The sequence below is a fragment of the Neoarius graeffei genome, chromosome 24 (genome assembly GCF_027579695.1).
Source record: "Neoarius graeffei isolate fNeoGra1 chromosome 24, fNeoGra1.pri, whole genome shotgun sequence".
Taxonomy (NCBI): Eukaryota; Metazoa; Chordata; class Actinopteri; order Siluriformes; family Ariidae; genus Neoarius; species Neoarius graeffei.
The window spans coordinates 6,048,578-6,072,616 of record NC_083592.1 but is presented as its reverse complement, the minus strand read 5'-3'; the positions used below and the strand labels follow the sequence as shown (position 1 = coordinate 6,072,616).

Below are 24,039 nucleotides of genomic sequence, written 5' to 3'. Positions count from 1 at the left end.
GCTCATGATGAGCCACATGGAATAAAAGGATCGACTCTTCAGGATCAACAACTGGGTCATTTTCTCTCCTGTTTCAGTGTCCTGCGTCTTTAATAACCAAAAAGTATGGGTAGGAGAGTGCGACATTAGGCTGGAGATTTTGACCGTCCATTACTCTCACTTGATCAAAAGTTTGCCTCAGGGTTTTGTCTCGTGACTGCTCCAAAGGGACATCCCTGAGGAGTGTGGAGGGGCAGAGCACTCCCCACCCTCCATGTCCCCCTGATGTGGAGCTGACACAGATAGCCCTGGGAACACCTCCCCAAATAACGCTGCACTGGAGTCCCCCCTGAGTTTTGCTGCAGCAGGACCCATCCACAAATAAATGCTTCACTAATATTTTAAACCCCAGCTAATTTGTCCCCAGGATTAGTGGATGGATGAGGCGAGGACTAACTGCAGCCTTCACACTATACTTTTTGCCCCTAAATTGAATAGTGATGGGCACCAGCGGATATTTGTGAACATACTCGTATACAGACCTCAGCTTCACCAACTGTGCATTTCCCAATGCAAGACTGAATCAGGCTTTGATGAGCTGTGGTCTGGTTCCACCATGAATCCACCAAGGCCTGGTGTGTACCCCCTTGAATACTCACTGTCACTCTGTACGTTCCTGCTCTATCGGGGGAGGCCCAAAGCATGTCAGGAATGCAGATTAGAATCCCTGCCTCCTTAAGGGGACGTTGATCCTGAAAATGCCCAACTTTCCTGCCATGCCTGTGGACCTGCCCCTTTGTCCTGGTCCTGGTGGGCATGGACAGTTCCACCTGTGGAGAGAGAGAGAGGGAGTTATTGGCAGCATTGGTATGGAGGCACAAAGGGATGAGGGGAAATGAGGAGGGACACAGGTTCGGAGAGCAGGCTTTGGGGGAATTGGCCCTGATTTCCACAGTGCAGGGATGGGGAGAGGCAAGAAGACAGGAGAAGGAAGAGAGAGAGTGTGAAATAAGAGGCGGGAGTGCCTGCTCCTGGAAATGCCACCAAATAGTCCTCTACCAGCTGGACCACCTCCTCCAGCAACACTGCACGATGCCACGGAACCCAGGCCGATTAATTTGCCAGTTTTAGCCAACTGACTGGTTTTCAGCTGTAATTATTAAGATGTCACACTTTCCTACTTCTAGTAACTTTTATCAACTCTACAATGAAGCTCCAGCTACATGTTTAGAGTGTAGCGGTGATCTGAGTGCACTATACAGCCACAGTATACCGCCATTGTAATGATTATTAACAGTGTTTTTATGAGTCCACTTGGACACAAATCACACTTTAAGAGTTCACTCCACCCTGGGGAACTGGCTGACATGCAACAGCTTTTGCCAGACAGACTTCATGAAAAATAAACTATACTTTTTTTTCAAGAAAATGCAGATTCGTTACATTTACCTATGTAGTTGTTCTATAGCTAAATGAACGAGCTATGCTTTAGACTTATGATATTAACGTCCCTGTGCTACAGTCATGAAACCACACTGAGATCTGGTCAAACGTAAACCACACCCCCAACACATATAAATCATCATTTGTTTTGCCCATCAGACAGTTTCCTCCTCCTCTCTCACCTGGTACACAGCAGCAATGCTTCAGTTTATGACTTTGCCTTTGTCTTTCTTCATGGCTGGTGAGTGTTAATGGCTTTATTAATTGCATTAATCAGTAAACAAAAAATTGTCGAGACCTCCAAGATCTAATTTTTATCTGAATATACCACACTAATGCTAGCACAGTCAAACTTCACAGCAGAAAGTATTAATTGCGATTCTGTCTCTTAATGTCCTCTGTAAGATAAAACAAAACCAATTAAAGCTGTAAAAAAATATTAGAGGAATATTCAAAGTGTCCTTCATTTCTACAGTGAGTAATGTGTTCTAATTTAAACTCCACAGTGTCTAAAGTTCATTACAGAATAGAAAAATATTTATTGAGAAACTTGTGGAATAGTTGAAGTCTAACGTGAATGTAATCGATCTCTATAATATTGATAAGGCAAATATGTGATGTTTCAGAAACGAGGTTGTGTGTTTTCTGGGTTGCAGGTTTGCTCTCAGAGACTCTGTGCTCTTTAACTGTGGAGGTGGAAGCTGGAGATAACGCCATTGTTTGGTGCCAACATGAGCTGAGTGTTACAGGTTCCATCTTCTGGTATAAACACACATGTGGTTCAGTTCCACTTCTTCTTGGGTGTAAACAGTTTTTTGCGTCTCGTCCATCAAAGAATTGTATTTTCTTTACTGAAAGTGAGCGAATCGTGATGTCTGTTCATGAGAAGAACACGTCTCTCACCATCACCACAGTAAATGTCTCTGATACAGGACTGTATTACTGCAGCTTCATGGAACAGGTCATGACGGACTTCAGAAACTCGACCTTTTTACATGTGAAAGGTAAATTTATACAAAGAGAATAATTTCAGTAAAAGTTCACTGAGATGTTTTGAGGTTAAAAAAATATTTCCTTTTCCAGATGGAAATAAAACAAATAAGAACTCAGAGAGAACAAAAGGTTTGTTATTTACCCGTTCTTCCAAAAAAACTTCTGTAGTCTCTCTATAAAATTGTTTACCTTTGTACGTGATTATCTCCATTTTTCAATTTTAAGTATGATTCGGTTGCAAATTATTTCCCCTTTTCCAAGGTTTAGTCTCTTCTCCTGTGTTCTTCGTGCTGACTGTGGTGTTCGGTGCAGTGACTGTGATTCTACTCAGTGTCCTGATCTTCTTCATACTGAAGCACAGAGAAACACACAGAGGTAAAGTTCTGCTGTCAAAAGTTCAGTGTAATAATAACCCTGCTTTAAAAAATCAAATATATAATGGTAAAATAATAAATGTTAAGTTTTTCTTTTTTTTCTTTAGGTGATAACGCTGATAAACATGATGATAAGGTAAATCTGAGAATATGAATAATAAAATAAAATACAGTAGTCCTAAGAATTACTGACAGCCTTCTAAAATATGACAAATGATCGTTTTGACGTTGTATTGTGAGATGGTGCAGAATATGGTGTTGTACAGATGCGAACCATAACAATGGGCTTTTTTTTTCTGGTCATCTTTCGTACTAACAGTATTAGAGGACGCTGTCTATATACACAAGACTCTGACTGTTTTGAATCCTTCTTGTAACTACTGACTGCAGATCAGTTTTCTTCTATAGAGGAATGAAAGCGGTAAGAAATGTAGCTGCTCTGACGTGTCGTCTGTATCATTGCAGGAGCAGGAGGCTGATTCAGTGAATTACGCTGCTCTACAGTTCTCTCAGAGGAAAATCAGAAAGACAGGCGGACATGGTGAAATTCTGGATACACATGTTGTATTTTTGGCTATCAGATGATAATCTAGCAATGTTGTGGTAACATGCTGACATAATATCACATTTAATTTATTGTTTATTGTTTGTGATGTTTTCTGCTTTTCATCACAACAGAAAATACACAGTATGTAAGAAGAATTACACTGGAGATCTATAATAGATTTGCATTAATAAACCTTATATATATATCTCATTTTGCACCGCCCTTCTTTTACTGCCTATCAGTTCACTAACATGAAATAAAATTGTTTAGCAAAAAAATCTGACAAATATACGATTGAGAAAAGTTCAATTTTTATTTCCTAATTTTATTTCATTTTCAGATTTTATATTTTATAATCAAAAATTTTTTAATCAATACATTTTTTTCACTCTACACTCAGTGTATTGCTACAACTATAAATGCCTTATTATACCATATGTGTATCGTTATTAATAGATATTCATGAATTCAGTGTCTTGATTGCGGTGTGGGTTACAATAAATAAAATCTCATTTCACTGTTCATCAGTAACAACGTTGGACAGCTAGCCTAGGGCGGCATGGTGGTGTAGTGGTTAACACTGTCGCCTCACGGTAAGAAGGTTCTGGGTTCGAGCCCAGTGACCGACGGGGGCCTTTCTGTGTGGAGTTTGCATGTTCTCCCCGTGTCCGTGTGGGTTTCCTCCGGGTGCTCCGGTTTCCCCCACAGTCCAAAGACATGCAGGTTAGGTTAACTGGTGACTCTAAATTGAGCGTAGGTGTGAATGTGAGTGTGAATGGTTGTCTGTGTCTATGTGTCAGCCCTGTGATGACCTGGCGACTCGTCCAGGGTGTACCCCGCCTTTCGCCTGTAGTCAGCTGGGATAGACTCCAGCTTGCCTGCGACCCTGTAGAACAGGATAAAGCAGCTACAGATAATGAGATGAGATGAATCTATTTTCCATTTGATCATTCATTGTCTCTAATTAATATAATGCCTTTCATGCCTCTAATATTTTTAAACATCTTGATAATTAATAGTTTGGGCAACAGCAAAAGCTCAAGAACCTTTGGTATAAGTTGGCCATATAGTGGTACATAGCAGGTTAAGAGGTTCAGGGTAAGGGCCTGGTCCCACTACATCGATAACTCTGACTCTCCTTCTGCCTGAATTTAGTTCCAGTCTGGAGCAGAAACACCACAACTATAATCCCCACTATAATATCACTCGGTCCTGACACTCAGGGAAATAAACGCATGCAATTTAGGAATGGTCATGGAAGTTTTTTCCAAGTAGTATCACATTATTCCAGGTCATACTGTACAGCTTGGACAAAACAACCCATGCACACACTCCGGTGGCTGATAAAATACGGATAGGTCACGGAGTACAGGAATATAAGAAAAAAGAGATACAGGATATGGAGTGGTTACGGATTTTAATACGGACGTATCACGGATGCTAATAATTTATGGATTGGTCACAGACATTTCAGTATGTTACAGATTGGTTACTGATTTCATACAGATGATGCATCAAGGATAAAATATTAAGAAGTCTAAAACAATTAAATGTTTGGACTGCTGAAGTTCATAATTAAAATATCTTACCTGCATTTATATGTTTACTTTATTAACGTCCTGTTAATATTTCATGGAAAATCACATATCCGTGAATAAAACTTCCATGCTTTGTATTATATTTTTTATTTTCCGTGAGTCCGTATTCCGGGACTTCATGATGCAACAAGGATGCACAAAGATCTCATCTCATCTCATTATCTGTAGCCGCTTTATCCTGTTCTACAGGGTTGTGGTCAAGCTGGAGCCTATCCCAGCTGACTACAGGCGAAAGGTGGGTGTGGCAGCGGGGGCGTGGTCAAGCACCGGTCTGTGACAGGAGGGCGGAGTCAGGGAAGGTAAGTGGCAGAATCACGACACCTGAGAACAATTAACCTGTGTTTGTGTGTCTTCCCAGTGACAGCGCCCTATTTAAGGAGGGAGAGTGAGAGCAGAGGAGCTGATCTCCGGACTAGGCGCTGGCTGTGTGTGTCTGTCTAGCCAATATAAGATTGTTCACTGAAAAGTGTGGCAATAAAGCCATTTTGCAAACCTGATCTCTGTCCTGCCGTCCTCAGTGCTCCACCCACACGTAGGGAGTATTACAGTGGTGCCGAAACCCGGGACGTGGAGCACCAAATCAGCAGCCCCATGGAATCCTCCCCGTTCGCCGATCTGGTCCACGCCCCCGCTGCCACAGTGGGGTACACCCTGGACAAGTCGCCAGGTTATCACAGGGCTGACACATAGACATAGACAACCATTCACACTCACATTCACACCTACGGTCAATTTAGAGTCACCAGTTAACCTAACCTGCATGTCTTTGGACTGTGGGGGAAACCGGAGCACCCGGAGGAAACCCACGCGGACACGGGGAGAACATGCAAACTCCACACAGAAAGGCCCTTGCCGGCCACGGGGCTCGAACCCGGACCTTCTTGCTGTGAGGCGACAGCACTAACCACTACACCACCATGCTGCCCATGTACAAAGATGCCTGGGGAAAAATATCACGTGCTCAGACAACGTCACACGTAAACAATTACCTGATTGGTCAGATGTTTATCAGATCAGGTGCAGGCCTGGAAAAATGGCTCCAGAAGCAAATCTCACCGATACCGATAAACCCAGGCCTGGGCTATAGGGATCGTTATCACTCTGGTGTGAGCACCGACCACATCAACTGCAGGGGACCCATTGATAGTTTATTTATTTATAGTTGTCAGTATTGTGGGACCGGGCCTTAAAATAGACCATGTGAAAATATCTGATACTGAGGGAATCTGATAGACTGCTGCACTGTGTTTCATGGTGATGGGCAGATGAAAGCTTGTGAGGCTTTGGAGGTTTTTCCTGATTGCACCAGGAGGAAACATTGGAGTTTTTAATACCAAGAGCACAACGACATCTGTTGGTGCTCAGTAATTATCACAACCATACATTTGAGCCATAAACATTCTTGATTATCCGTTATGTGCCTGAGAAAGCCACGTGCTCGTTTTTATCTGCTGATAAATTTCTGTTAAGTGCTTCAGTAAATGTGCTATGTATGTGGAAAGTTTATGGATATGATAATGTTCCAGTATATTTTTCACATATGTAGGAGCTCAGCCTACTACTGAGGTGTTTAAGCCGAGGAATGACCTGGTTGATGCGATAAGATGTAACTTAATTTGGCGATAATGTTACCACGATTCTCAGTGTTGATGAAAGTCCACAGATGTCTTCTTTGTGATAAAAGGTAAAGAATTTATGACAGCAAACAAAGTCCACGAACAATGAGACACATGGCAACCACACACCTTCACAGTAAAGCAGTCAAAAACCTTTTGCCCTTCCGGGGTCAACACACCTAGCCACAACAGTAGGTTTCCCACTTATATACCCAAGGAACACCTTTACAAGCACACAGCGGCACCTTGTGTACAAAGAGGACATTACATCTGGCTGCAGCAACATATTTGGCTGCTACAACATATGTCCAGAATTGTACTTTCTTGCTAGCACTGCAAACAGTATGAAAGTGTATAAGCTACAATCAAGTCAATCTTATCATCATTAATTAAACATACATTTCATGTTGTATTACAACCCCGTATCAGAAAAAGTTGGAACCGCCTGTTGAAATAAAAAAAACTGAAACAATGATTTGTCACTGTCGTCAGCTGTCCATCGCTAGTGATGATGACTGCTTCATTAGGGTGCACAGAAATGCAGATGGGCCGCGAGGCCCACACCAGAGCGACAGAGTCATCCGCAGCGGTGGCACGAACAGCCTGGCTGAGCTGCCATGGAATGTCTGGCTTCGTGAGCTCTCGTATACTCCCTTTGATGCTTGTTTTCAATTGCGGACACTGAGCTTTTAACTATGCTTCGCCATGTTGCTCTATCCGAGGCATCCCTTTCCCATGTCTGATCGATAATTCCGCCATTCTTCATGTTCCTCTTCAAGATGTCTTTGTACCTCAGTTTCTGTCCTCCTTGTCTCCTCTTTCCTCGGCTCAGTCCTCCATAGAAAACAGCTTTGGGTAGTCATGTGTCAGGCATACGCCAGATGTGTCCAGCCCAACAAAGCTGGGAGACTGTGATTAGGGCTTCCATGCTTACTGTATTGGCTCCCCTGAGGACTTCTACATCAAGGACCTTGTCCTGCCATCTTATTTTGAGGATTTGATGCAGGTGTCGGAGTTGTAGCCTGGTCAGTTTCTTGAAGTGTTTACGGTAGAGCGTCATGCATTCAGTGGCATAAAGCAGAGATGGTAAGACTACGGCGTTGTATACTTTCAACTTGGTGGTTCTCTTGATGTCATGGCGAGACCATGGTTGCTTTTGTAATGCACCAAAGGCTTTGGTGGCAGCTTGAATCTGAGAGTCTACCTCCAAGTCTGATGAGTTTGTGTTGGTAAATGCACTGTCTCAGTAGATGAAACTCTCAGAATTCCTAAGAGGCGTTCAATGTTTGACATTGCCTGTGGCTCAGGTGAAGGCTGGTACAGGAGTTTTGTTTTTGTGGTATTGATTTTCAATCCAAAGAGGCTTGCAGCTGTGGCAAAGCGATCAACGATTTCCTGCATGTCATCCAAATCTGTTGCGACAAATGCAGAGTCGCCTGCATACAGCAGTTCTCACATGCAAATTTGCTGAGTTTTGGTTGAGGACTTGAGTCTGGCAAGGTTGAAGAGTTTGCCTTCTGTTAAGGGTTCTTCGTCTCTGTCCATGTTTATATGTAGAATGTTTTCCTCATTCATTAAGGCATTGAAGATCACTCAATTTACAATGTATATTTTAGTATTATTTATTACTGCGTTTCTCACATAACATTACAGCACCAGTAACCCGTCAGTACCTGTGGCGTATCCAAATCGTTCTAACTACGTAGGCCAATACAACAAGTTCCTACTGAATCAATATGGGTCAAATTAAGAGTCCCATGCAAATATCACTTCAGTCCACAATACATGCACATACTGAAACTTGTACATTATAACATGTAGTCTGAGCAGTAACATAAAGTAATGCAAATCAGTACAATAAAATAAAACAAATAATATTTTGATGAGAACATAACTCAACACCCCCACTTGTTCTCATCATCACAAGCCATGTACAATGTTACCATCTAATTTCCAAACAGAAAAAATTTAAATTTGAGAATTCTAACTTTTGATACAGATTTTGTCAGTATGTCTGCAACCATGTCTTCTGTTGGGCAGTACTCAATTAATATCCTTTCCTCGCTGAGCGCATCACGAATGAAGTGATATTTCACATCAATATGTTTAGACCTTGATCTGTGCACTGGATTTCTACTCAGTGCAATGGCTCCCTGATTGTCACCATAAATGGTAGTACAAGTGTAGACACTGTTGTCCATTCCATTTAGTAGCTGAGTTAAGTACATGCTTTCCTGAGTAGTGTTGGCTCGACCAATGTACTCAGCTTCGCATGTTGACAATGCCACAGTCGGTTGTTTCTTAGATTTCCAAGAAATAACAGGGCCTTGCTTTGTCAGGCTAAAACAGTAACCTGTAGTGCTACGTCTATCCTCTACAGAGGAGGCCCAATCAGAATCGCTGAATGCTAACAGACTCAAAGCTTCATCTGTTTTCTTGAAACATAGCTCGTAATGAGCAGTGCCTTTCAGATATCTTAGGACACATTTGGCAGCCACTAAGTCATGTACTTTAGGCTTTGCCAGGGTTTGTGACAGTTTACTGACAATCCAGCTAATGTCTGGTCTGGTGCAAGTCATTGCATAGATCAAGCTCCCAACAATTTCACGCAGGGGCACAGATAGGATTTTTGAACTGGGGGGGACTGAGCTGTCAGCAAATTATTCCATTTTGTGTATATATATATATATATATATATATATATCTCATCTCATCTCATTATCTCTAGCTGCTTTATCCTGTTCTACAGGGTCGCAGGCAAGCTGGAGCCTATCCCAGCTGACTACGGGCGAAAGGCGGGGTACACCCTGGACAAGTCGCCAGGTCATCACAGGGCTGACACATAGACACAGACAACCATTCACACTCACATTCACACCTACGGTCAATTTAGAGTCACCAGTTAACCTAACCTGCATGTCTTTGGACTGTGGGGGAAACCGGAGCACCCGGAGGAAACCCACGCGGACACGGGGAGAACATGCAAACTCCGCACAGAAAGGCCCTCGCCGGCCACGGGGCTCGAACCCGGACCTTCTTGCTGTGAGGCGACAGCGCTAACCACTACACCACCGTGCCGCCCATATATATATATATATATATATATATATATATATATATATATATATATATACACACACACACACACACTACCGTTCAAAAGTTTGGGGTCACTTTGAAATGTCCTTATTTTTGAAAGAAAAGCACTGTTCTTTTCAATGAAGATCACTTTAAACTAATCAGAAATCCACTCTATACATTGCTAATGTGGTAAATGACTATTCTAGCTGCAAATGTGTGGTTTTTGGTGCAATATCTCCATAGGTGTATAGAGGCCCATTTCCAGCAACTCTCACTCCAGTGTTCTAATGGTACAATGTGTTTGCTCATTGCCTCAGAAGGCTAATGGATGATTAGAAAACCCTTGTACAATCATGTTAGCACAGCTGAAAACAGTTGAGCTCTTTAGAGAAGCTATAAAACTGACCTTCCTTTGAGCAGATTGAGTTTCTGGAGCATCACATTTGTGGGGTCGATTAAATGCTCAAAATGGCCAGAAAAATGTCTTGACTATATTTTCTATTCATTTTACAACTTATGGTGGTAAATAAAAGTGTGACTTTTCATGGAAAACACAAAATTGTCTGGGTGACCCCAAACTTTTGAACGGTAGTGTGTATACATGTTATTTCACCTCCCTCACTGCCATCACCAGGAACTACCTGCAGGCCAGGACAATGATAACATTTTAACATAGCCTATGGAAATCCAAAGTTTACACATTATCATCACGCACAGAAATTGCAAAACTGCAAAAGTAGTTTTAAAACCGCTAAGTTCCAACTGTTAACCATAGCGAGAGGCTGGGCTACGTGTGTGTGTGTGTGTGTAAAGTGTAAACCAGCGCATCCTGACTTTCTAACTATGTCTGTGTGTTGCGTGAGCGGCAGTCAGTCAACAACTCTTCGCAAAGTTTCCTTATGAAACAATATGCTCGCTGAAATTATGGCAGGGAACGCCAGATTAAACATTAAAACTGCCTTCTGAGCACTGTATCTACAGGCTACCACCGAAAGAAGGAGGCTACCAGAAAGCCATCTCTACTCCGTACGATTTTACTTTCACTACGACATTACTTTGAACAGACTATCAAAAAATTGCAAGGTGATATGATAAAGTAAGGCACAGTTTACTTACAGTCGTTTTTATTTTTTTAAACGATGCAATCGTTTTCTGCCTTTTGGCACCCTTCATCATGCCGTGTTGGGGTCCTGAACTCGGAGGCGCTGTCCCCGATATGCCTGTCAAACTTGTTGTGGGTAACCATAGCAACCAAGCTCGAGCTCGCAACCTGTGCAGTCTGCGCAGTTGCAACTATGTATGTACTGCTGTGCACCTCAATAAACCGAATGGTAATTAGTCTTTTGATTTTTCCGTGAGGTTTGCCTTATGCAAAGAAAGACAGCATAGACGTTTTTTCCTCCCTATAAGTGGGGGGGACCGAACGAGGTGAATTTAAATCTGGGTGGGACAAATCCTCCCCGTCCCCCCCTCTATCTGCGCCTGTGATTTCACCGTATTCTTTGGGGTTCTCTATCTCAGTGTAGTTTTCTTCCTCATTTCTGTTACATTCCATTTTTAACTCACTTGGGGTAGCTCTAGGTTTACAGTTTGACATTCCAAACCTTTCAAGCATTTTGAGTATGTACCTTTTCTGATTCATTTTGATTTCTCCCTCTTTCTGTTCAAACTAAATGCCCAAAAAATATGATATCTTTACCTTTTTGATCCATAAAATATGATCCATACCTTTTTGTTGAAAATTTAAGTGAACATTGGATTTGTTTAAAGCAATATTTTGAGTGTTCTTGATCCATACTGTTAACTAGCAGATTTTTTTCTTATTAAACTACTATGTGTCCACTATGCAGCCACTACACCATCAACAAACTCGAGTGAGCAAGTGGTCAACTTCCAACAGCATGGAAACATGCAACAGTAGTTCCTGTACTAAAACCAGGGAAAGATCCATCGGACCCTGCTAGTTATACACCGATTGCGTTAACTTCACAATTATGCAAAACCATGGAATGAATACTCACGGTAAGATTAAATCACTTTCTCAAAATCAATGGTCTCTTTTCTCCACATCAGAGTGGATTCTGTAAGGGCCGTAATACAATGGACTCAGTATGATGTTTAGAGTCTGATATCAGAAAAGCACAGACTAATAGGGAGGTGGTAGTAGCGGTATTTTTTGATATAGAGAAAGCCTATGATATGCTTTGGAAAGAGGGTTTATTAATTAAATTAGATAATTTGGGAATAGTTGGCAGGGCATATAATTGGATTCTGGATTTTTTATTTGATAGAAGGATACAGGTAAGAGTAGGCGCCACTGGCGGCTCGTTAATAGGGGCGATTTGGGCGACGCACTCCCAAACAGGGAGGGAGATTTTTTTTTTTATCTACTCCTACTACCAACAGTAATGTCATTGTCCAATCAGGCTAAGGTCGCGCCTGGTGTAGCCACGCCCTTTTGGGGCGATTTCTGTCAGGTTCAGATTTGCCCCAAAATCTCCCATTGACACTAATGGTACGTACGTTTTTTTCGAAAATCCTGCTCCCAATGCATTTTCTATTGGGTTTTATGTGCTCGCACAAGCAGCGTGCTTCCGTCATACGCCTGTTGCGCTACGCAAGTGTTGCCAGATTGGTTTTTAGTGCATTTTGACGGGTTTTGAACATAATTTTGGGCTGGAAAACGCAACTTGCGCGGGAAATGTGTGAGCATTCTATGAAGATGGCGGCGAGTGTTGAGTGCAACAATACGATAGCGTCTCTGAAAGAAGTTCCCTTTAGTCGTCGTACCAATGAGGAGAAAACGGCAATCAAACAGCTAGGACCTCCTAGACCGAATTTAAACATCAAGCAAGTGTCTACGAAGGGGGAGAAGACCTACTCAAGAGGTTTTAACAAGAACTGGTGCCACCGGAAAACTTGGCAAGCTGGCTGTGATGTAGTCAATGCTCGTTTTTGCTACCCTTGCGCTCTCTTCCACCCTGGAAGTAGCACAGCAGACGGTACAGTGATATCTGATATTTGAATTTACTAGGCAAAAGTTGTGTGTGTGTGTGTGTTTTACCAATGGCAGTTTAACATTGCCATGTTTTTGTTTTACCAATGGCAGTTTAACATTGCCATGCTTGGAATATTTCAGTAGCCACAAGTTCTCTCTGACTTGGTGTAAATTAAGCATATTTTCAGTTTTTATATATTGTACAGTATGTGTGTTCATTGGAGCCAGCAGCACCTTACCTTTTTTCCAACTTGTTAAGCCAAGTTGCACTGACTACAAAACCTTGTGTGTATATAGCTAAATAACTAAAGCCTTTTGTGTTCATTGACATGCTTGTAATACTTTAAATTTCCTTTTAAGGCACGGCTTTCTGGAGGAATTCTTGGGGAAAAAAACTGCAGAATTTATTTAGAATTATTTGTTGTTAAAATGGTGCAATTCCATATAAAAAAAACACATAATTAAGCTGCACACGTTTGTTTGATGGTTATGCTTTTCATCTTTTTCAAAACTTAAATAAACACTTGTTTTGGATTTATATCCTGCCACTTTAATTGCATTCTTTAGAATTGAAGAAATTAGAATATGTTTATAATTAAGAATTTGTGTCTACTTATTATAGAATACTGGAATAATATGAGAAAATAAATGAGTAATGTAATATTAATTGATTGTGATGTTTTGCTTTGTAGGCTTCACAATGAATCTTCCTTAGTTTTAGCCTGGCAAGCCAGACTAAATGTGAATATTTGCCACTCGTAGGCAAAAATATTTTTGGCGCTAGGTGGGTGGGTCTAGTTTGCCACCTTTAACTTGTTTAGTGTTGCCACCTAGTGGAGAGAAGAGATATTGTCTATATTGATATCTGAATTTACCAGGCAAAAACAAGTTCGGCCAATTGATTTGCTATCTAGGTCAATTTACTTCAGTCCTGTGGACATTTACGGTCCGTGTAGACATAAAGGGGGAAAATTGCCCCCCCTGAAAAAAAATTCAGGAGCCGCCACTGGTAGGCGCGGAATATTCCAAGGTATATACAGTGGAGAATGGAACTCCACGAAGTAGTGTGTGTAGTCTGCTATTATTTAACATAATGATTAGTGATATCTTCTCAACAGTTGAACAAGGTATAGGTAAATCTCTCTATGCAGATGATGGGGCCTTATGGATTAGAGGCTGCAATATATCATGTCAAAAAAAATGCAAAGCAATAAATGAAGGAGAAAAATGGGGATTTAGATCATCAGTTTCCAAAACAGAAGTAATATACTTTGCAAGAAGGCATAAAATCTCACCTATTTCTATAAAGTGATATGGTCTAGGCGGCATGGTGGTGTAGTGGTTAGCGCTGTCGCCTCACAGCAAGAAGGTCCGGGTTCGAGCCGAGCAGCCGGGGAGGGCCTTTCTGTGCAGAGTTTGCATGTTCTCCCAGTGTCCACGTGGGTTTCCTCCGGGTGCTCCGGTTTCCCCCACAGTCCAAAGACATGCAGGTTAGGTTAACTGGTGACTCTAAATTGAGCGTAGGTGTGAATGTGAGTGTGAATGGTTGCCTGTGTCTATGTGTCAGCCCCGTGATGACCTGGTGACTTGTCCAGGGTGTACCCCGCCTTTCGCCCGTAGTCAGCTGGGATAGGCTCCAGCTTGCCTGCGACCCTGTAGAACAGGATAAAGCGGCTAGAGATAATGAGATGATATGGTCTCCCTCTTGAGCAAGTCAAGGTAGTAAGATTTTTAGGAGTTTGGTTTGATGAAAAGCTAACATGGAAGATTCACTTGGATGAGGTCAAAAATAAATGCAAAAAGATACTCAATATTCTCCGGTGTTTAACAGGACAAACTTGGGGAGCAAGCAGAGCGTCCTTAAAAAAACATATTGGGGTCTTATGAGATCTGTGCTTGATTATGGCTGTTTAGCTTATATGTCTGCAGCAGAATCAAAACATTAAAACATTAGATGTACTACAAGCTCAGGCTTTGAGAATTTTCAGTGTTTTTTTTTAAACATCCCCAGTGTCTTCAGTGCAGGTGGAAATGGGGGAAATGCCATAAAGGATCAGAAGGCTACAATTGATGATGGTATATTGGGTCAATCTTCAGGGGCATTATGACAACCATCCTGCTAAAAGTATAACAAAAGATTGCTGGGAACATCATGAATCTACAGTGGTGCTTGAAAGTTTGTGAACCCTTTAGAATTTTCTATATTTCTGCATAAATATGATCTAAAACATCAGATTTTCACACAAGTTCTAAAAGTAGATAAAGAGAACCCAATTAAACAAATGACAAAAATATTATACTTGGTAATTTATTTATTTATTGAGGAAAATGATCTAATATTACATATCTGTGAGTGGCAAAAGTATGTGAACCTTTGCTTTCAGTATCTGGTATGACCCCCTTGTGCAGCAATAACTGCAACTAAATGTTTCCAGTGACTGTTGATCAGTCCTGCACACCGGCTTGGAGGAATTTTAGCCCGTTCCTCCGTACAGAACAGCTTCAACTCTGGGATGTTGGTGGGTTTCCTCACAAACTGCTCGCTTCAGGTCCTTCCACAACATTTTGATTAGATTAAGGTCAGGACTTTGACTTGGCCATTCCAAAACATTCACTTTATTCTTCTTTAACCATTCTTTGGTAGAACGACTTGTGTGCTTAGGGTCGTTATCTTGCTGCATGACCCACCTTCTCTTGAGATTCAGTTCATGGACAGATGTTCTGACATTTTCCTTTAAAATTCGCTGGTATAATTCAGAATTCATTGTTCCATCGATGATGGCAAGCCGTCCTGGCCCAGATGCAGCAAAACAGGCCCAAACCATGATACTACCACCACCATGTTTCACAGAAGGGGTAAGGTTCTTATGCTGGAATGCAGCATCACTCTCCATCCAGCATCCAGTCACTAAAAGAGGTTGTTGTTGAAGAATGGAAAAAGATTGATGTTGCAAAATGTCGCCAACTTGTTCATTCCATGCCTAGAAGACTTGGTGCTGTCATTAAAAATCATGGAGGCCATACAAAGTACTAGATGTAGTAGTTTTTGTTGTGGGGTGTACTCTTTTTTGCACCACCCTAATTTGAGTAAAACTGAAAAATGTGTAATCTAAGTTATATTATTAACCTTACTTTCACGTTATAAGTTAAACAGATGTTATATTAAACTTTGTCTTCAACATTTTGGAAATTGTTTGTGTTCATTGAGATATTGTTTAAAATGTTACTTTTCAAAGGGGGTGCACTCATTTACGCTCAGCACTGTATCACATTTATATTTCACTGACAATTGACTGGGAAATATGACACAAATTGGGAAATATGCCAACCCTGACTTAAACTCTCTTTCAAAATGCATTTGAGGGACAATACACTTTTTTTTCTTCTCAGTTGTCTAAAATGACGGTGAATTCTCATCTCATCTCATTATCTCTAGCCGCTTTATCCTTCTACAGGGTCGCAGGCAAGCTGGAGCCTATCCCAGCTGACTACGGGCAAAAGGCGGGGTACACCCTGGACAAGTTGCCAGGTCATCACAGGGCTGGCACATAGACACAGACAACCATTCACACCTACGGTCAATTTAGAGTCACCAGTTAACCTAACCTGCATGTCTTTGGACTGTGGGGGAAACCGGAGCACCCGGAGGAAACCCACGCGGACACGGGGAGAACATGCAAACTCCGCACAGAAAGGCCCTCGCCGGCCACGGGGCTCGAACCCGGACCTTCTTGCTGTGAGGCGACAGCGCTAACCACTACACCACCGTGCCACCCACGGTGAATTCTGTGACCAGTAAATACTGTTAAGACACGACTGTGAAAATGAAGTGAAAATGGCAAATAACATGAGAAAATAATCCTGTTTCAACAACTGTCCTAAAGAGAAAGGAAGTATTGTACAGCATTTGTGTTGGTTTGTTTGTGTGTTTGTGTGTGTGTGTGTGTGTGTGTGTGTGTTTAGTCAAGCTGGAAAGTCTGCACACCCCTATCACCTTCATATTTTATTACGTTACAGACTTATTCTACAATAGATTGAGTTCATTCTTTGTCACACAATTCTACACAAAATGGCCCACAATGACAGTGAAAGCAAGTTTTTAGACATTTGTGCTAATTTATTAATCAAAATGTAAAATATCATATGTACACAAGTGTGCACACCCTTTGATATGACACCCAAAAGTGAGCTGAGGTGCATTTTGTTTCCACTGATACTGCTTGAGATGTTTCTACAACTTACTTGGAGTCCACCTGTGGTAAATTCAATTGATTGGACATGATTGGGGATTGCCAACACCTGCCTATATAAGGTCCCACAGTTGGCAGTGCATGTAAGGGCAAACTCCAAGCCATGGGGTCAAAGGAATTATCTGCAGACCTCAGAAACAGGATTATGTCAAGGCAGAGATCTGGAGAAAGGTACCGAAAAAACTGCTGCAGCTTTACAGGTCCCAAAGAGCACAGTGGCCACCATCATTTGTAAACAGAGGAAGATTGGAACCACCAAGAATCTTCCTAGACCTGGCCGCCTGGCCAAACTGAGCAATCGGGGAAGACGGGCCTTGGCCAGGGAGGTGAACAGGAACCCGAGGGTCACTCTGACAGAGCTCCAGCGTATCCTTGTGGAGATGGGAGAATCCTTCAGATGATCAACCATCCAGGCAGCACTCCACAAATCAGGCCTTTATGGTAGAGTGGCCAGACGGAAGCCACTCCTTAGTAAAAGGCACCGAGAGGACTCTCAAACCATAAGAAACAAGATTCTCTGGTCTGATGAAACCAAAATTGAACTTTTTGGTCTGAATACCAAGCGTCATGTGTAGAGGAAACCAGGCACCACTCATCACCTGGCTAATGCCATCCCTACAGTGAAGCGTGGCAGTGGCAGCATCATGATGTGGGGATGTTTTCAGCAGTGGGAATGGGGTGACTAGTCCTGATAGCTGCATTCATCTTTCCCTCTAAGTACACCGAGATCCTTGAAGAAAACCTGCTCCAGAGCGCTCTGGACCTCAGACTGGGGCGAAGGTTTACCTTCCAACATGACAACGACCTGGAGCACACAGCCAAGAGAACAAAGGGAGTGGCTTTGGAGGAAGTCTGTGAATGTCCTTGAGTGGCCCAGCCAGAGCCCAGACCTGAATCCAGCTGAACATCTGTGGAAGGAGCTGAAAATGGCTGTGTACCGATGCTCCCCATCCAACCTGACGGAGCTTGCAAGGACATGCCAAGAGGAATGAGCAAAAATGTCCAGAAACAAGTGTGCCAAGCTCGTAGCTTCTTTCCCAAGATGCCTTGAAGCTGTAATTGCTGCCAAAGGTGCATCAACCAAGTATTAGGCCAAGGGTGTGTACAGATATGTAACCACTAAATAACTTGCTTTTGTCTATAAAATAAAATTGCATATTTTCTAAAAACCTGTTTTCATGTCAATTATTGGCAATTGTGTGTAGATGTTTGAGGCAAAAAAAATGAACTCAATCTATTGTAGAATTAGTCTGTACATCTGTAAAGCCTGTAATGGAATAAAACATGGAGAAGGTGAAAGGGGTGTGCAGACTTTCCAGTATATGTGTTATGTTTTTTATTTATACACATATCCAAACATTTATCTAAAAATATATTATATAAATTTTATGTATAAGAATAATTATGGAATATATCTGGCCTGTAGTCTTGGGATGAGTTTAAGCCCATTTTTGTCAATCTCCTGTTTGGGGTGTGTCACATGGTAAATTTGTTAATATTTCATTGTGTGTATATATATATATATATATATATATATATATATATATATATATATATATATATATATATATATATAATGAGGGAGAGAGGGTGTGTGTGCATATAATGTGACTCTTTGCAGTACCATAGTAAAAGTTTTGGCTCCAAGTCCCTGGCTGGTTGGCCACCCCTGATCTATAACAGCAATGCTCCAAGGTATCTGAAATCTAACTTCCAGTTGTCTACACAATCATACTAGAAATAGTTTGGTTTGTTTATTGTAAATCACGGTTATTTTAGTAAAAATAGTTTCTATACTGGTGCCAAGTTACGGAATGGCCGACCTGTTTCTGTTAAAATGTTAAGGAGTAAAGATGATTTTAAGAAAACTGTGAAGGAACATTTTGTTACAATTGTTAAGTGACAACCAAGATGATTTTATGTATTATTAGTATCTGTCACAGAGTAGCACAGCTCAGGTGTAGGTCCACTCGTAAATAAACTGGCTCCGCCACAGCAGCACTTTAGTACAAGGTGTTTATTTTACAAAGTGCTCCTAAATAGTCCAACAGTGCAAAGGTGAGGACTGTAAATAAAGCTGGCCAGTAGCAAAGTTTACTAAGAAAAAAAAACTAACACTAAAGGAAAAAAAGTACTTTCCTAATGTAACAAATCAAACACAAGAATATTCAGTTCAGTTAAATTACATCCAACAGCCACAATCTGCATTACAATCAGTTACCTGAGCTAGTACTCTATTGCTTCTCCTTCACTTTCTCTCCCACAGAATGATCAGGGTGAACATTTTATACTCTCAGCCCCTCCCCCAGGTCATACCATTACACAGTTTTAAAAATAAATTCCCACAAGTAAACATTTTCAGACATAAATAACACAGCCATCAAATAGCTTATCAACAATACCCTGCATAAGCATCCATTTCCCAACAGTTTATACCCCACAAACACTATTATTTCATTAGTTTGCAAAACACCCCTCAAAACTTGGTTTTGCCCGTATCCATGCTGCATTGCGCAGCCCTGACGCTACCATAGGCCGCATTCTGCGTAGAATCATACGTCATCCTCGCCGCCATATTGGATGTGGCAAAGTGGAGATTCTTCAGCCATCTCTGGTATTGACCTTTTGCAGTCACGTGACCCGTCCGTGTTTACTCCACCTACTCCGCCATATTGGACGGCTTCAGGATTGTTTACCTTGTGCAAGTGTAATGGATCCAGGGAGTAATCCCCAAGAAAATTCGGAAAATACCCCTTCTACATCGTGCAATTACTTGTCTAAGTTTGTTCGGCATCTTGAAGGTGACGTGAGGCAGCATTACGTGGAAAAGTGTTCCAGGTTGGGGATTGCAGATCCGTACAACTTGCCACAATCCTTGTTCAGGGAAATTCGGAGCTGCGGTGCCGGCGATTTGCCCGATCTGGCCTACCACGGCATTTACAATTTTCTTGTTAATCGTGAATCGTGTTACACTGGCAAAGCCCTCAAAGCTTACAAGAGCCTGGAAGCTTATAAATATTTTGTTGCGGGATGGGTATCCCAACTATACCTCTGGAAGTTCCCGAAGAAGGAAGTCTACTTGATAACCTCGCGGGTAAATGGCATTAAGACGTTTATCATAAAGAGACTAGGCAGGACGTTTTATCGCTTATTTAGTAATTTTAATACAGAATTTACTCTGATGAAATTATTCAGACACTCCAACGCCCCCCTAAAGAAAAAAATCGGATCTGCGTGTTTCAGCCATGAAACGGCATCCGCCGTTTGCATCCCTGTTTAAACTCATAGGTTAATCGACTTTAACCGGCTAATGAGGCTCGGTGGTCGGTCAAGATTTTTTTTTAGTTTTCGCCATCCCTACTATGGATTGGCCTTTCAAAGGCATATATGAGCCAAAAAGATAAAACATTGTCATAGACTAGGCCAGGGTAGTAGGGCTAGGCATAGCTATTTTAAACGTTAGAGACTGTCTAGTTTCTAAGTATGCAGCTATCATTCAATCCAAAAATCAACTTAACAGATGTACTAGGAGTATTGAATTAGAAGATTACACCTACCTGATATGAAGTGTTCACTACAAATTCGGCTGGTAGAACTGGGGTTCCAGTTTTCTCTTCGCACAGTGAACACCCATTTTGCGCGTCTCTCCTTGTCTGTGGGGAATCTATAAAATGACACGCCCTCCTTTTGGCCCTGTCTATTGGCACAACCAAATGCTGAACAAGATATAACCATTCTCGAAAGATCTACTCCCACACACTTGATAATTAGAACGGGTTCGTCTAAGTTCTATGCCCGACCTTGCCGTCCAAAATGGCAGATAAACAAATATCACGTGACCTCGTGACGTCACGTGCACATCCTCGGTAGCCAAGAATAAAGATGCCTCATTCATGTGCTGCGTTTAACTGTACCAACAGGTTTACCGTCCAAACGAGATCACATGGGATTACCTTTCACAGGTGAGACTGGAAAAATACTTTTCATTGTATTTGGTCATTATAATGTAATTTTACAAACAGATTTTTCTGACTTTGTGGCTAATATGAAGGATTTGGACAGAACAGGTCAGACAGTCAGGATCAGAGAGGGAGCTGTTCCTTCAGTCTTCAGTTTCCCAGCTCATCTCCACCGGGGAGGTGTAGAGTTATAAGCAGTGAGAATTAGATAATACAGTGCCACACTATGATGAGCGTTTTTGAACGTATGATGAATGTTTTTAGCCTTTCTGAATGTGAAGGAATCAGTGATGTATTTTGTTTTGGTATGACGTTAGAACCTGGCTGAACTCAGTTTGGCGTTCATTCAGCTCACTTTATTCAGCGAGAGCAGGTCTGTGTGGTGACTCAATAAATAAAACAGTACATTTTTATTTTCATTCACTATTTCCAGTTTTTCCACTATTTCCATCATTTATCATATTCAGTCTTGTAGGTTGGTTATTGTGGCCTCAGGTTTTGGTAGCTTGCTACGGTATGCTGACTGATTAGCTTACCTGAGCTATCTATCGCGGATCTGTCGCTAGTTTGCAGTGTACAGGGGATTTCGCACACTATTTATAACCATCACATTAAAAGTTATATATGTTGTTTTGATGCCTGTTTGTTTCCCAAATATATACGTGTGTGTCTTAATGGGTGAATAAAAGGCATCGAGTTAAATATTATTGTAGAAAGGGGCTTTATGAAGTTCAGTCCATTTACTTGCATTGGTTTACGGGGAAGATTTGCCACATCAGATATGGCGGACACTCTGACGTATCCCAGCAACGGGCCACCAGCTCAATGCGGCGTCTATGTTTATATGTCTATGGACGCTACTGAATTAGCCTTCTGTTACTGCTGCTCGGGTTGGAATGGCCTGTCATGGCGGCGCGCAAGCCATTCAAACCCTCCCCAAACAAACTCCGACCGGACTAAAACCCCACGGAAAAGACGGACAAGACAGAAAAAAAAACAAACACAAGACACAACCAACATTACCTAGACAGCTTAAACAAGTGACGTTTATTTTAGCGAGTTGTGTTTTTACCGCGGTAGGGAAAAAGACGTGAGTTTAATTGTATTTGCGTGTGGCCGCGTGTGTTTGTTCTCATGTGTGTGTGGGCTGCTACTAAAGTCAGGTGTGCACCCCTGGAGCCTGTACTATGAACGGAGGTCAACCTACCCAGAAGTAACCCAGGGTTCCCCCGCTAAACCGGGGTTGACAAAACCTGGTTATCTTGTTTGGGGTTAAACGGTACTACGACGCCAGTTATGAAGTTGATTTGTTGAACCTGTGTTAACCTAATCAGGGTTAATGCGCGTTCACGTTAAAGGGGAGGTTATCAGCACAAATCACCACTGTTCACAATGGCACGGTCGCCGTACTTCACGGAGGAAGAATGCGCTGTCATAATGCAAAGCTACGAGGAGTTCAAAACAACATTAAGAGTAAAATCTAACACAGCGACTGCCAATAAGGAGCGGCAAGCATGTTGGCAACGAATTGCCGATCGGGTAAATGCGCAAGTACATTCTCCCTTCTACATGTTCCAGAACAGAAGTATAGGATGAGAGAAGCTTCATGATCAATCACAAGTCACAGAAAACGGTCCTTCGACGTGGCCCCAGTCATATATAGCTTAATGTCCGAAAAATCCTGAATAAAATTTGGTATGGTAAATTCATGGAGTAGCCTACTTAAGCTGATATGTGCACAGAGTCGAATTAGGATGGCTGACTATTCAGTCCCTTTGACTAAGGCTACGTTTACATTAGACCGTATCTGTCTCATTTTCTTCGCGGATGTACTGTCCGTTTACATTAAACCGCCTGGAAACGCGAATCCGCCAGCGTCCACGTATTCAATCCAGATCGTGTCAGCTCCGGTGCTGTGTAAACATTCAGGATACGCGGATACGCTGTGCTGAGCTCTAGCTGGCGTCTCATTGGACAACGTCACTGTGACATCCACCTTCCTGATTCGCTGGCGTTGGTCATGTGACGCGACTGCTGAAAAACGGCGCGGACTTCCGCCTTGTATCACCTTTCATTAAAAAGAGTATAAAAGTATGAAAATACTGCAAATACTGATGCAAATACTGCCCATTGTGTAGTTATGATTGTCTTTAGGCTTGCCATCCTTCCACTTGCAAGTGGTAAGTGATATGCGCTGGGATCTCACACACAGCGGCTCAGTCCCGAATCGTGGCTTGTGCACTTCACTCGCGCGCTGTGTGAGCTGCGCAGGGCTGGAGTGCGCACCCTCCAGAGGGCACTCGCTGTTCAGGGCGGAGTGATTTGGAGCGCAGGATGCCTGCGGAGCTGAGCGTATCCGTGTATTGGCGTTGCTATGTGCACGCAAATCGTGGTGTTGCTGTGTGCACACTAATCGTTTTAAAAACGTTAATCTGATGATCCGCTGATACGGTCTAATGTAAACATGGGCTAAGTTGGTGTATGTCCTGTGAACATTTCAGAGGCAACAGCAGTGCCAAACGCACCTGGCAACAGGTGAAAATGAAATACAAAAACATCATTCATAATGGTAAGTGTGTGTGTGTGTGTGTGTGTGTGAGGCATGTATAATGAAAAGATGCTTGTCTTTCACAGCCAACAAGAAAAAGGTGGCCGCCAGGTGCACGGGAGGAGGAAGAGCATCAGAAGCCCTTACTGTGGCCGAGGAGTTGGCGCTCACCAACAATAGCGGTAGGCCAATCATGGAGGGGGTAGAAGGAGGTCTACAATCCACCCCTGGTGCTGTGGAAATGTCCACCCTCTACGTGCGGGGTAATATGGCCTTCAAGTTCCATGTACGAAGTGTGTTTTCTCGTTCATCAGTGGCATGTCTTATGTGTTGTGTGTACAGTTGAAGGAAGCAATCTGGTGACCATCCAGCCACCATAGCCCATACCCGGCTCCAGTGATCCTCCGGCCGAGGTACCCGTAATAGCTAACATTGCATGCATTATGTCGTGTTCAGAAATTATGTAGGTGCAGCTTATGATTTATGTATGTTCTCTCAGGAGGAAGATGACGAGACCCTCACGGCCAAATCCGACACCCACATGCAGGTTGAAAGACTCTACCACTGCTACTATATGCTGTGTCAATATTCTAGGAGGGTGACCCATTACTCTTCAGCAGTACTGCATTTGAAGTGTGACTTGTATCAATGAT

The 24,039-nt window shown here is 42.2% G+C and overlaps 1 protein-coding gene across 1 annotated transcript; it reads left to right on the top strand.

Annotated features, from left to right (window-relative positions):
• The first annotated feature begins 1,503 nt into the window (after positions 1 to 1,503).
• Positions 1,504 to 24,038, top strand: LOC132872880 (uncharacterized). Its single transcript, XM_060907997.1, has 7 exons — positions 1,504 to 1,663; positions 2,079 to 2,426; positions 2,506 to 2,544; positions 2,677 to 2,790; positions 2,897 to 2,925; positions 3,198 to 3,353; positions 23,886 to 24,038. Exons 1-7 carry the CDS (start codon positions 1,621 to 1,623, stop codon positions 24,036 to 24,038), a joined length of 882 nt encoding a protein of 293 aa, XP_060763980.1. The 5' UTR covers positions 1,504 to 1,620.
• Position 24,039: the final 1 nt, after the last annotated feature.

Coding starts and splice junctions, on each gene's coding strand:
- LOC132872880 (XM_060907997.1), top strand. CDS start 1,621: ATGCTTCAGTTTATGACTTTGCCTTTGTCTTTCTTCATGGCTG. Junction 2,791..2,896: donor GCACAGAGAAACACACAGAG/GTAAAGTTCTGC, acceptor TTTTTTCTTTAG/GTGATAACGCTGATAAACAT. Junction 3,354..23,885: donor AAATTCTGGATACACATGTT/GTATTTTTGGCT, acceptor ATGTTCTCTCAG/GAGGAAGATGACGAGACCCT.